This window comes from Periplaneta americana, chromosome 5, assembly GCF_040183065.1.
Source record: "Periplaneta americana isolate PAMFEO1 chromosome 5, P.americana_PAMFEO1_priV1, whole genome shotgun sequence".
In the NCBI taxonomy this organism is placed as follows: Eukaryota; Metazoa; Arthropoda; class Insecta; order Blattodea; family Blattidae; genus Periplaneta; species Periplaneta americana.
The window spans coordinates 125,597,224-125,609,971 of NC_091121.1; the positions used below are offsets into that span (position 1 = coordinate 125,597,224).

Consider the following 12,748-nt stretch of genomic DNA (forward strand, 5'->3'; position numbering starts at 1 on the left):
ACGTCCCTCCAAGGCCGCCATTATCTCAGCGGCTGTCCCGTCTTCTGGAACGCTGTGAAGAATCTCCGACGCCTGTCCTTGAAGCGCGGTCAGCAGCTGAGTAGTCTTCTCCGCTGGCGTCCACCCATTATGTGCCGCGGTAGCCTCGAACTGGCGACGAAAAATCGCCCAAGACGTCGTTCCGTCGAACTTCGGCGTCTTGACGTTCGAATGTCTGGCTGAAGGTGATGGCTCCGCAGGACCACTATATGGAGTCCTCAAATCTGTTGCCGCTTCTTGCATGGCCCGTCGAATCTCCTCGGCAACTATCTGTTTATGTTCTCTAGCCTGGCGATCCACCAACGCGAGGATGTGCTTGTTTTCTTCAGCATGTTGGTCCATTAACATGCTCGTCTTGTCCAGCAACTCACTCGTTTCCTCTTCACGACGTTCGAGGGCGCGAATTTTTCCGTCGAAATGGTCTACGTCCTGTCTTAGTTCGGCCACTGTCGCGTTTATAGTTGCAAAGTTCTCATTTAGTCTGTCAAAATCGGCTTTAAGTTCGTCTCTCACGATGGTAACTATTCCATCTACTTGGGCCGAAACGCTACCGATTTGCTTAGCAACATCACTTTTAATCTCTGTTTTCACTTCACATATGTCACTTTTCATCTCCGTTTTCACTTCACTTATGTCACTTTTCATCTCCGTTTTCACTTCACTTATGTCACTTTTCATCTCCCTTTTCACTTCACTTATGTCGTTCTTCACCTCACTGATATGTTTGTTCATGTTATCTTTTACTTCACTAATGTGCATGTTCATTTCTGCTTTCATTTCTGCGATGGCTTGCAGGATCTGCTATAGGCTCTCCATTGTGTCAACAATAGCCCACTTCTGACACCAGTGTAACTTTAAAATTCAAAACAATAATGTAGTTTTATTCTTACAACAATAACTCTTCACTTTCTACAATTCAATTCTACTCCCTTCAACAATGGGATTTCCACTCCACACAGTAACACAGTATTCGTTATTGCACTCCACAGACGACAGTGGCAATTTACTTGGATTATTGAGAACAACAATGAACTGTTAATTTTAACTAATTTTCACAAAGCACTATTTACAAATCAGAACTGTCAGTTCTCAGTTCACAGTTCGTTTGCATTGGTTAGTTCTTCTAGCTCAGTCACTCAAGTTCACAGTACATATCTCGAACCACAGCAACCGATGAGAAAGAAATAAGAGCACTGTTTGGAATATTATATATTTGCGGCGTTATGAAATCTTACATGTGAACATGAAGGAAATTTGGGCCACGGATGGCAGTGGTATAGACCTTCTAATATGCACCATGTCATGGAAACGCTTCCATTTTCTTATGAACTAGCTCAGATTTGACGACAAAACTACGCGAAATGAGAGTTAAAGAGTGGATAAGATTGCGCACATGCAAGAGATATTTGAAAATTTTGTAAGACACTACCAATCAGCATACATCATCTCTGAACACGCAACTATAGATGAGAATTTGGAAGCATTTTGCGGCCGCTGTAACTTCTAAGTACGGTATTTGTGAAGTCGAATCCAGCAAAATACGGTCCCAAAATCTTCATGCTTACGGACTCTCAGTCCTTTTTTCACAACCAACATGAAAATATATTTCAGATCTCAACCTGCGTAATGCTGCAAGTGATGTTGTCAAGACGATGATAGCTCCCATATTATTGACGGGAAGAAATGTCACTATCGACCACAGGTTCGCCAGTATGCCATTAGCACAGAATCTACTCCAACAGCACAAATTAACTTTGGTCGGGACCATCAGAAATACAAAAGAATTTGTCAGAGTGAAAGGTAATTCTGTCAGTTCCAGTTTGTTTGGTTTTAGCAAGAACAAGATGGCCCTTGTTTCCTGTGTGCCTAGAAAGAACAAATGTGTGGTCTTGTGAACAATGCACTCCACGTCTGGCATAGATTCTCAGACTGGAGAAGCACTAACCGGAAATCATCATTTTTTACAATACGACTAAGATAGGTGTTGATATTGCAAATCAGCTGTGTCAAAACTATTCAGTGAGTCGTAGCTCCAACCGTTGGCCTTTGATAATATTTTATTTCTTGTTAAATGTGGGTGGCATCAATGCACAAGTAATTCTGTAGGAAAATACAGAAAGGAAAGTTGTTTGCCGTGGTTTTCCAAAGAATTTTGGATTGAACTTGCTCGATGGCTATCTCAAGAAGAAGGCAACCATCAACATTTCATCGAAAAGTCTTCGGACAAGAAATAAACATCTGACTAAACCAGTGGAACAAACTGAACCAACGACCATCAGGAAAGGAGAGAGGTTCCAATTTTTTCCATGAACCAAGGACCATAAAACAACAAAATGCTGTGCCAACTACGTGAAGTCAATCTGCAAAGATCATTTGGTTGAGTCCTGTCCAGACTGTTTCTCAGTTGCATGTAAGGGAGTAAGTTACAAGTGCTAGTTGGAAAGATGAAATTTTGTAAGTTGAAAATTGTACGATTGTTTTTCAAAACGAAAGATGGAATTATTATTATTATTTTTACTAAGCAATATGAAATGTTGGTATAAAATATAAATATACCAAGTAATGCTTTTTATTATACAGATTATATTATTACATTTAAATACCTTATTGACATCAATAATATTAAATAATGTTTTTCATCTACTTACATATTTAAAAATGTTTAAATAAAAGTAACAAATAATGCAAAGTAACGATGTTAGTATACAAATAATTATAAGGTAAAAATTTACCCTACGCGAGTTCTTACGTATGTCAGGCAGGCGCGATTTCGCGAACATTAATCTCAATGGGATTTTGTTGAAAAATAAAACTGTTTGAAAATAATTCTAGTTTTATTTCTATGTCAGGCCATGAACTTTTCAAACAGTTCTGATATTTAATTGAAATGTTGTTTCATATTCTATTTTGTAGGTGACAGATCTGGAAACTGGGAAAATACTTGGACCTAATAAAAAAGGTGAACTGTGTTTCAAAGGACCTCTTATCATGAAGGGCTACTATGGTGACCGACAAGCTACATCTGCTAGCATAGATGCTGATGGCTTCTTTCACACTGGCGATGTGGGCTACTATGACGACGAGGGTTTCTTCTACATCGTTGATAGAGTAAAAGAACTCATTAAATACAAGGGATTCCAGGTAAACAAACGCATTCAGAAACTTTGTTCGCTAGTTTTCTATTAAGGAGAAACTGCTGTTGAAAATAGTGGTTAACAATTTTATTTATGTAATATTAGCGAAGTTAGAACATGTACTTACAAAGCGCCTGAGAACGTGTAATCAGGATGGCATTGTTATGTATTTTGCTTAGTTTCACAATTTGAAGATGTTAAAATTTAATATCGAATATAAAATACATAAGAAGATACAATTATCTCTGGAAATAATGAACCAACGAACAAGATAATCAAATACACGTCTATGAAGCCATGCGATGAAGATTACAGTCAGCACACAAAGCATATTTACATGCATGCATTTCTTCTATTTCTCATTTGCTATATAGTATTAATTTCACTATACAGTATATCAATTTGTTCTCAATTTGTGAAAATGGAACACATCAAAGTAACAATTATATTAATATTTCCCGAGAAAATGAACTAGAAGTTAGAATCTTTATATTTTAAACCAGTCCTTAAAGAAACAATTCTAGTGCAGTGTCTTACGTAATCATTCACTGAAAATATTTAAAAAAAAAACGCGAAACTTGTACATTTTAAACATTTATGCCAAACATTTCAGAGTTGATTTCTGAATCTGATTGCATTAAGAAACTATTATTTATAATTTTAACCGCACCTGTTTCGTTAAAACTGTCCACTTAACAAATATTCCTATGCCAAAATTAAATGTTAAGTGTTTCGTCTTACTCTTTGTAATATTATTTGGACAATGTTTAGCAAGAATAGAGAATTTTTGTTAACCATAGATTCAGATTATTCTAAAAATTTTTCGTCAGAATTTTTTTTTCTGACGATTACCGTTACAAAATTGCGACGATAAATTACATATAAAGATACATCAGTTATTCAAGAATAGGCCTACATCGATATAAAATAGCAATAAGGAAAACTAAATTATGGCTTATAATGAACAAGAATTCAATTTCATAAATAATTATTATAGATGATAGTTAATAAGTTACAAATGTTAAATGCAATAATGTATATAAATATGACAGTGATAAAAATTATAAATTGCATAGGTTTCAAGACATCTATGTAACAATTCTTAGCATAGCCTTCTTCCGAATAAATTCTGACTGGACATTGAAATAATATAATTCTGCAAAAGCTGGACTACTAACATAGTTGTATGGATGCGAAAGTTCGATGCTAGTTCGAAATAAGTAAAATAATATAAAACTAAAATTAATTTCTTGTATTATAATAATATAATACAAGGTTATACCCTGACGTTCAAACATACCTGAATCCACTAATCGATAGTGATCGATAATTTGTTCGTGTAAGTGTGGCTTCTTTAGTAATTACTTCTATAAGTAGATGGCGAAGGTAACAGTCAATGTCGCCAGTAATATATAAAATATATCAGCATTATAAAATTAATTATTTCATCCCCTTCTAATGATTGTAAGTAACACTAGATTTAGCGGGAAAACCGCTGATATTGTCAATTATGAGAATAAGTTATACTTAATCGACATCAAAATTTTCCCACATAGTTTTTTACCCTTTACAATAATACGGTCACCTATTGAGAACTAGCGAAACCTGTTTTTAAAGTTTGTCAAATTGTTGTACCTTTGGTTCTAACATATCCAGTGGTTAGAAAGTTCGCTTACACGATCAGAAAATTATAGGTCAGATATCTTTGAACGCCAGTGTACAAATTGTGATGATTTCTGACTATCTTCCACGGAGGAGGAGGAAGGAATTGAAATGTTGAAAGAAAATGGATGAAATTAATCAAATACAGGATTTTTTTAAAAAATACAGGATACCTATTTTTATGTACTAATTAATCGCAATTTCATTTAGACCTATATTATTATTATTATTATTATTATTATTATTATTATTATTATTACTTACTTACTTACAACTGGCTTTTAAGGAACCCGGAGGTTCATTGCCGCCCTCACATAAGCCCGCCATCGATCCCTATTCTGTGCAAAATTAATCCAGTCTCTATCATCTTATCCCACATTATTATTATTATTATTATTATTATTATTATTATTATTATTATTATTATTATTATTATTATTATGCGCCCGATAGATAGACCATGATATGCTAAGTGTAGACCATTTCTTTACTAGTTTTCAAATTATAAAACTACGTAAAGCAATAGTTTATGTTCATATACAATATATTTAAAGGAAAGGAATCCATAACCTATCTGTGACAGGCTTACTACTAGCGTAAGCTTGTGCAAACCATTTCATTAAGGGGTGCTTCAACATACGTAGTTAATCATGTGTTGATAAACTTGAGTTCCAAGCTAGCATGTTAATTTCTATGTGTCGTAGTACTTGTTCAATTAACAAAATAATACACAATGTCTAACATTATTTTGAAACTAGTTTCTTTTAACCACTGCATGTAGGCCTGCTGTACCCAAAACAATGATAGTTGAAACAGTAAAAGTAGCTTTAATACCATTTTGGTATCGTTACTTTGGGTTTTTACTTTTTGTTTCAAATCTATTAAAATTATCATTCTGAAAATTACTAACGATGAAGATGTACGCTTAATGACAAGTTTTTTTTTTTCTTTTCTCTTGAGTAATTTTTATCATCTGCGCTTTTTATTAGATGGTACACATTCTTTCCTTTCGCACTGTTAATTGCCTCAATATATAAGCACTCAAAATACAAGCGGTACAAATCCACAGAAACTATTAGTAGTAACAGTAGTAGTAGTAGTAGTAGTAGTAGTAGTAGTAGTAGTAGTAGTAGTAGTAGTAGTGGTAGTAGTAGTAGTAGTAGTAGTAGTAGTAGTAATATTGAGTGGCTGGAGGCGGGTTAGGGACGACGCTTCAGCACATCAGCTCGACAGTCGCCTATTGTGCACCCCGAATTATGGGGTGAATGAGAATAAGGTGTACCAGCTCACCGGCAGCATGAGACCCCTCACCCGCTCACCCACTGGGCCCCCTACAATTCATATCGCCAAGATGATCAAGCAGCACAGGATCCATTCCGACAGCCCATCTAAGGTATCCAAGCGCCCTCGGAAGTGCTCTTAAGGAATGAATCCTGACAAAGATGTTGCGAAAGGCTTGGAATCCATAGACGGTTTCGGAGAGGACGTCCCTTCTGCAAGCGGAGGACGAAAAAATGCGCCATGACCTGAATATGCCTTGGAATGAGATGATGAAGATGAATGATATATGAAATCTAAATTCTTTTTCTACGGGGAAGAGGAAGGGAAAAGGACCGTAGCAATGAACATTCCAACTCGGCATTTGCCTAAGTAACTGTGATAAACCACAGTCACGTTGGTCGGTCCGGGGATTTTAACCGCGAACCTCTCGAATGCGAGTCCCGTGCGGAACGCATGAGCCAGAAACTATTAGTGAGATATTCAATTAGTGAGGTAATCATTGTTTTAGAAAAATTCAAATACAAAAATTTGCAGCACAAATGTACATTTATGTATAAACACAAAATACTCTCTTACCTAGACCATAGGAATATAAATACCTTAAATAAAATTTATGGCTGAAATTAAAAAAAGACAAATAAACTATGGCAACACTTCACTTGTCCGTTGAAAATGTTGGAATATTTCACATGGCAATATTGTCAGTATACATTAAAATAATCACTTGCTTGTGTCTTTCACTTGTTATACAATTCTAACATTTTTCTATCAACATAAATTATAAATAATAATAATTATTATTATGTCCTGAAAAAAGAAATGATAAGTTTATATTATATTCTGTTTTCATGTAAGTTACTTTTGTATAATGATTCATTAATAATTAATCATATTTGGGGGTGTGATTTTTTGGTATTGACGATATACCGAAATGTATTATACTTAATTTTATGCAAGTAAAATGCAAATTCCCTAATGAAAGTCCAAAATTAAGTGAAATATTTCCGCGAATTTTCGGAAAATTATAGAAATCCACGAAATTGTTTCCTAACCAAGAGAAAAAAAAAATAGATTTTATGGAGAAGTAGCACGAAAAATGACTCCTACTGCCAAATAAAACAAGAAAATTTCATCGTTATAAAATATAGGCCTACATGAAATTTTCTGTATTTCATCGTTCAACTTTACATGCTTGTGACTTCTGTCAACGATGTACGCATAGTTTCAGGGACTACTTCCAGGCAGCAGCACAAGCAGAAAACGATTATTTCTCTTTTCTGCAGCAACTGCCTTCGTGACCGAACGATCAGTCACAAAGATAAATACGGGATTGGAAATTTACATGCCATGATTCATCACCACCTCAGTCATCAAGATCATAAAAATATTAATCATAATGAGTTACATGAACACAAGCCATCTACAACACACAATAGAAACAGGAACTCAATAATAGTAAACACGTTACAAAAAAAAAAAAAAATAAGAAAAGAAAACTGCCTTCATGAGATCAAAAAGGCAGTGCCGTTACTTCCTCACGGTGGAATGACATTTAATTATGAATTTAATTAATTTGAATTTGTTGTTCACTTTAGCACGTTATGAATATATATTAAACGTTAAAAGTGTTAAAAAAATGTTAAAGAAAAGGTAATATACCTTAATGACAGACTGGTCCGTTTCAACTGCGGTGTGGTGTCATCATCGTTGTCTTTCGAACTATTGCGGCTCCAGTTCGCCTTAATTTCCGGCGATTGTCGTCAGAAGCGGGGGTGTGCTGCTGTTATGGTGATGAGTGTGTTGGTGGTGAGCCAGCGCCACCGATTTTTAACGTATGGAAATATTAAATGGAAAGCTAGGATACGAGTTTCAACTACTCGTAGCTTATCCGTAAAATATCAGACCAGAGATTTTGTTCATATTTTCTTCCGCAGCGGAATGCAAAGTACAGTGACTTCAAAATACAGTAGGCCTATATCGTCGTCCAGCGCATAGCCTCGTCTACTCGTGTTTCATTGTCTCTCACAAAAAAAAGTTCATCGTGCACAGTGGTGTCGAAGATAGTTGCTGAAGAGGGGCAAATTCTTCCATGTGACTTTGCGTCGGGAATTACGTAATGAATCTGGAGGTCGGCGTAAATATTTGCGAATGGGTATAGATATTATTTTAAATTTGTGTTATTTGTAACTCCATAAAAACACTAGATTGAAAAGGGCTATCACACTACAGGAAAGACTAACAGCTACTACGAATTCTGACGGCAGGTAGAAGGAGACTGGCGGCAATGGTCGCGGGAGAGTTCCACCTTCAGAATTTATACAGTCAGCCATATCGTTGTTTTCTATCCGCGCTAATCGAGAGATGATGCAAGACTGAGGAAAAATCTTCAGTTAAGACGGACGTGCTTCCAAATTTAGCGACTTGCCTGACATTTTACCTGAAAACAAAGTTCCAACCCGTCAGTTTTGTCGGAGATAGTCCGTTTTCATTCAATCTACGTAAAGATTATTATTTTTTGGTACTACAGAATATATCTGTTATGATAATAATTAATATTAGAAGAGAAAAAATCGCTCCGGCGCCGGTTCTACTTACCAAGCGCTCTCACCATTGAGCTACGCCGAAGTTCAATTCACAGCACCGGATCGAACCCCCTCTTCTCCAGTGTTTTTTCCTTTTGTGGCCTGACTCCAAGTTGGGCATGTATGTTGACATTTTTTATTAATAATAAGGGCAGTTGACATAATAGAGCTTGATAGAAATAACACCGCTCTTATACTTGATCCAGCAGCAAGATAAGAAACTAGCACAAATCAACACAGTGAAGTAAATTCATAAAAGTGTAAAATCTATGAGCTCACAATTGGCTATTTTCAAGATCTTTACAATGTTCAAACTGTCAATGTGGCGGGCTTTTTAATTGGTGCTAGAGGATTAATCCTTAAATTTGTAGTTAAGTTCTTATTGGGTAAAAAATTATTTTTAGATCTTGTCTTAATTTCATGAAAGAGTCTTTACAAATTGTTCGAAATCATTTATACTACCCTTTTTAATGTCATTCTTATACAACCTTCTTGACAACTTTTGTTACTCGCTCTAAACTTTGTTATCGTCCGTTGTTGTCACTTTGGGTGCTATTCCTAGACATTTCGCAGCACGCGCTACGAGCATGCTAAACTAGCCCCGGCTATCCACTGGTTACTTGTACAGAATTCAAATCATATCCTATCGCTAACACTGATTTATGAATATGAAAAACGCTGATCGTCCACCCGAAGCCCGCGCTAAAAATGTCTATGAATACGGCCCTTAATGTTTTTGTTAACCAGTTATTGTAAAATTGTATTTTTATTTTAATCCCGTTATTTCTGTTTTATCACTGCATTTTCTGTGGTACCTATACTTTATCTTTAATGACAGCTCAAATTTGAGAAGTTTTTAAAATAAATATATATATATATATATATATATATATATATATATATATATATTATGCAGGTTGCACCAGCTGAATTGGAAGCTTTATTGTTAACGCATCCTGCAGTCAAAGATGCCGGAGTCATTGGTATTCCTGATGAAGTGGCAGGTGAACTACCGTTAGCTTTCGTAGTCAAGCAACCTGAAACAAGTGTGTCTGAAGAAGAAATCATCGGTTATGTGAAAGGTTAGATGTTCTACATGTTATGTTTTAAGGTTAGATGTTCTACATGTTATGTTTTAGTTATATGAATTATTTAATTAAAAACAGGAATAGGGTAGTTGCACTAGTGAATGACCAATTAAGCACCTTGATAAGAATATATGAATATAACCACTTATAAAACTAGGCATTCGAAATAAGTAATATGCTTCGCTGATTCCTGAAGACTCGCACTACTCATTTAATGAGTGAATTTTAATTTTTCTCTCATATTGGTTAAAGTTATGGCATCATATTTTTATGATTTAAAAATCACTAGTGAATGACCATATTGTTCTAGTAGTTGACCAGATGATCACTAGTGAATGACCCCAAGTGACAAATGATGAATAATTGGAACAGACTGTGTTTTGGGGCTCTATATGCAATGATATAATTTGTTTACTATATATTATGTGGTTACTGTTATGGTTTTCGCTCTAGTAATATTAAATTTAAGAACTGGAAAAAAATATAAATTTCTAGAGAAATTCTTTAATATTCAAGAATACTTTATATGCATTTATAACTAGGCCTTTTTAACGGTTTGACTTTCCATTACAAATTTGTTTTGTAATTACTCGCAAGAGGCTACATTGTAAGAATAATGTACTAAATGTATACAAATAATTGCTTTTGAAAGGCTACCTATACCAAAATTGAACTGTTCAATTAGACCTATTTTTAATTTAGAAATTTATTTCAAGCACTGAATAAATAATTACATATTTTTATGCTATGTAAGCGCAGTAATTATTTCGACAATGTTACGATATTTCTACTATTTTGGTTAATTACATTTGGCCACTTCTAAGTATCCAGTCAACATCTTTCCACAACTATCACTTCTAATTCTATTTTATCCGTTTCCATCACTGCCTCTGAAAAATATGTTCCTTTATATTTCACAATAACGTACTAGTTTTTGCGATAGATAACTTCTTCTAATGTAGTGTTAGCACTAGGTTAAGAACTAGGCCTATACATTAATTTCGAAAATTCAATGTTTCCTGAATGAGTGTTAGATAAAAGTCAATTTCTGTTTCGCTCTCAGATAGCTTTTTTTTTTCTTTTTTGTTTGTTTAAGAATTCTCTTCTTTTTAGTTTCTTTCTCTTTTTTCCTTTGCCTGTCTATTTTCTTTACGTTGTTTCTTCACGTTTTACTTCTCTTCTTTTCTTTTTCTTTTATCATATTCTTTCCACTTTTTCACATAGTTTTTGGTGTTACATTATTCGATGGTCTTGTAGTATTTAATTCATTAATACAACTTCCATCAACATCATTTCTTGGACAAATACTTTGGATCCCATTTCCAAACTCCGTATTACTATCAACACTTTCAACCTCAAATTGTTCTGGAACAATCATATCGTTAAATAATACTTCTTTGTCAATTATTACTTGGAATAATACTCTGGATTTAATTTCCAGTAATCCTATTACTTTCAACACATCCATCTTCCACATTATTTCCATCACAATATTCTCCAAAATTCACTGCAGCATTTCTATGAGAACCCATAGATTTACCATCAGGAACCAAAAAATTGGCCTGAGTGTCTTCTTCTATTGCATTATTTTTCTCTGAATATTTACAAATCCATGAGTATTGGAACCAGAGGATTGATCTAAGTGATTTCCAGAGCTCTGAATATAAATTCTGTATTCTTTAGTGTCACAATAGGGTGTCTTTTTAGAAAAAATTCCAGCCATTTTTGCCTTGGGTGACCATCATTAAATGGGTTATTTCGTTTCATGCCTTTCATAATCTTCTGAACTGCGTCTTTAACTTCGTCGGGATGCATGGGAAACCCCAATTTGGCTTCACCAGTAATCCAATTTTCGAACCGGCCTTCCTCTTCTTTCGTTAATGTAGCTGTGGAACCCATTTTTCGCTCCAATTGTACTTTTCATTGTAATATATTTATTAAAGTAGCTTTTGGAATTGTTATATTATTTGCTAGCCGTATTGGCATTCATTTTATTGCTAAGTATTCCTTCTACAGCTACATAGAGAACTCCTTCGCTATATTGAAAACGTCCGTATATTTTCTTCTTTCCATTTCTTTCATGCGTCATTTTGGACTGATTTGCAGAAAAATAAATTTAAAGGATTTCAATTGTTATTTTAAACTCATTTGAATATGAACCAGTAAATGTCTCTAGCCTCCAGTGAATGACCACTCAACTTTGAACCATGGCCATTTACTGGTACAAGTTCGTTTTTCGGTCATTCACTGACACGTACATATGATTTTGAATTTCGTGCTCAGAAATCAAAATAACGCATATGACGATATCACCAGTAAATGACCAAAATAGTCATTCATTGGGGAAGACCCATTATTCAGATCTAGTGAATGACCATCCACTTTATTTATGCAGCTTTGATGTTAGAAATAACCTTTTTACAGAAATCATTATTTAAATATCTATATAATTAATTTCTTGCTTAATATCTATGAAAAATAACAAATAATTGCATTAAAGGGCTGCTATATGAATCGTTGTCATTAGTCTTACCTTATTACAAGTGCAAGCAGAATTACACATTTGATGCACACCTGAAGAAAACTGCCATATTTTATACACAAATACGTGATTCTGAGGACCACTGAGAGAGAATATTTCAAAACATATTTGATATTCTGTAATTCGGAGTTCCAGATTGGTTTTTGCAGCTCTGACTCCTATTTTAAACAGATTTTTCACAAAATGGTCATTTACTGGATCCGGTCATTCAGTGGTGCAACCACCCTAGGTTGTTTCAGTGGCGAAGCTAAGGTGTATATATTTATTATTTGTTTGTTTATTTATTTATTTAATATGACAGAATTAAGGCCTATAAAGTCTTCTCTTCCATCCTACCAGACAGTACACATAAACACAAAAAAATACAAACACTGATGGAAAAAAAATAGAAATTAAATTAAAGCCCTATAGAGGGTCTAC

At 34.6% G+C, this 12,748-nt stretch overlaps 1 protein-coding gene across 5 annotated transcripts in view; it reads left to right on the top strand.

Annotated features, from left to right (window-relative positions):
• Nucleotides 1-12,748, top strand: part of LOC138700157 (luciferin 4-monooxygenase-like) — a 271,422-nt gene that overhangs the window by 235,108 nt on the left and 23,566 nt on the right. For 3 of the 5 annotated variants that reach the window (XM_069826548.1, XM_069826545.1, XM_069826547.1), the window contains exons 7-8: nucleotides 2,953-3,180; nucleotides 9,615-9,780. In XM_069826548.1, the coding sequence (XP_069682649.1) occupies nucleotides 2,953-3,180; nucleotides 9,615-9,780 (394 nt within the window). Of the gene's footprint in view, nucleotides 1-2,952; nucleotides 3,181-9,614; nucleotides 9,810-12,748 lie in introns of all 5 variants that reach the window. The other 2 variants (XM_069826549.1, XM_069826550.1) reach the window with 2 other exon arrangements.